Consider the following 241-nt stretch of genomic DNA (forward strand, 5'->3'; position numbering starts at 1 on the left):
TCGCGCCGGGCGGGGGGGCTGACGCCCTCCTCTGCCTCCCTGCAGGGCCGGGGGGGACGTCGGCCGGTGCTGCGCCCCCGATCTCCTTCAACGAAGCGCTGCAGTACTTCCAGACAGCCGACCTCTCCGAGTGCAGGGTACGGGCAGGGCCCCGCGCTCTCGCCCTCTCTCGGGGGGGGGTAGTTTTAGTAAGTAGGAGAGGGGAGCGCGGGGGGAGAAGCGCAGCGCTCCCATCTTTCCC

General features: G+C 71.0%; 1 protein-coding gene across 1 annotated transcript in view; it reads left to right on the plus strand.

The window, feature by feature from the left end:
- Positions 1-41: 41 nt before the first annotated feature.
- Positions 42-241, plus strand: part of ELMOD3 (ELMO domain containing 3) — a gene marked incomplete at its 5' end in the record, with an annotated part of 7,236 nt that continues 7,036 nt past the window's right edge. Inside the window, one exon of the mRNA XM_019473700.1 lies at positions 42-137. Coding sequence (XP_019329245.1) covers positions 42-137 — 96 coding nt within the window. The remainder of the gene's footprint in view (positions 138-241) is intronic.

This window comes from Aptenodytes forsteri, unplaced genomic scaffold (genome assembly GCF_000699145.1).
Source record: "Aptenodytes forsteri isolate BGI_AS27 unplaced genomic scaffold, ASM69914v1 Scaffold476, whole genome shotgun sequence".
Lineage (NCBI taxonomy): Eukaryota > Metazoa > Chordata > Aves > Sphenisciformes > Spheniscidae > Aptenodytes > Aptenodytes forsteri.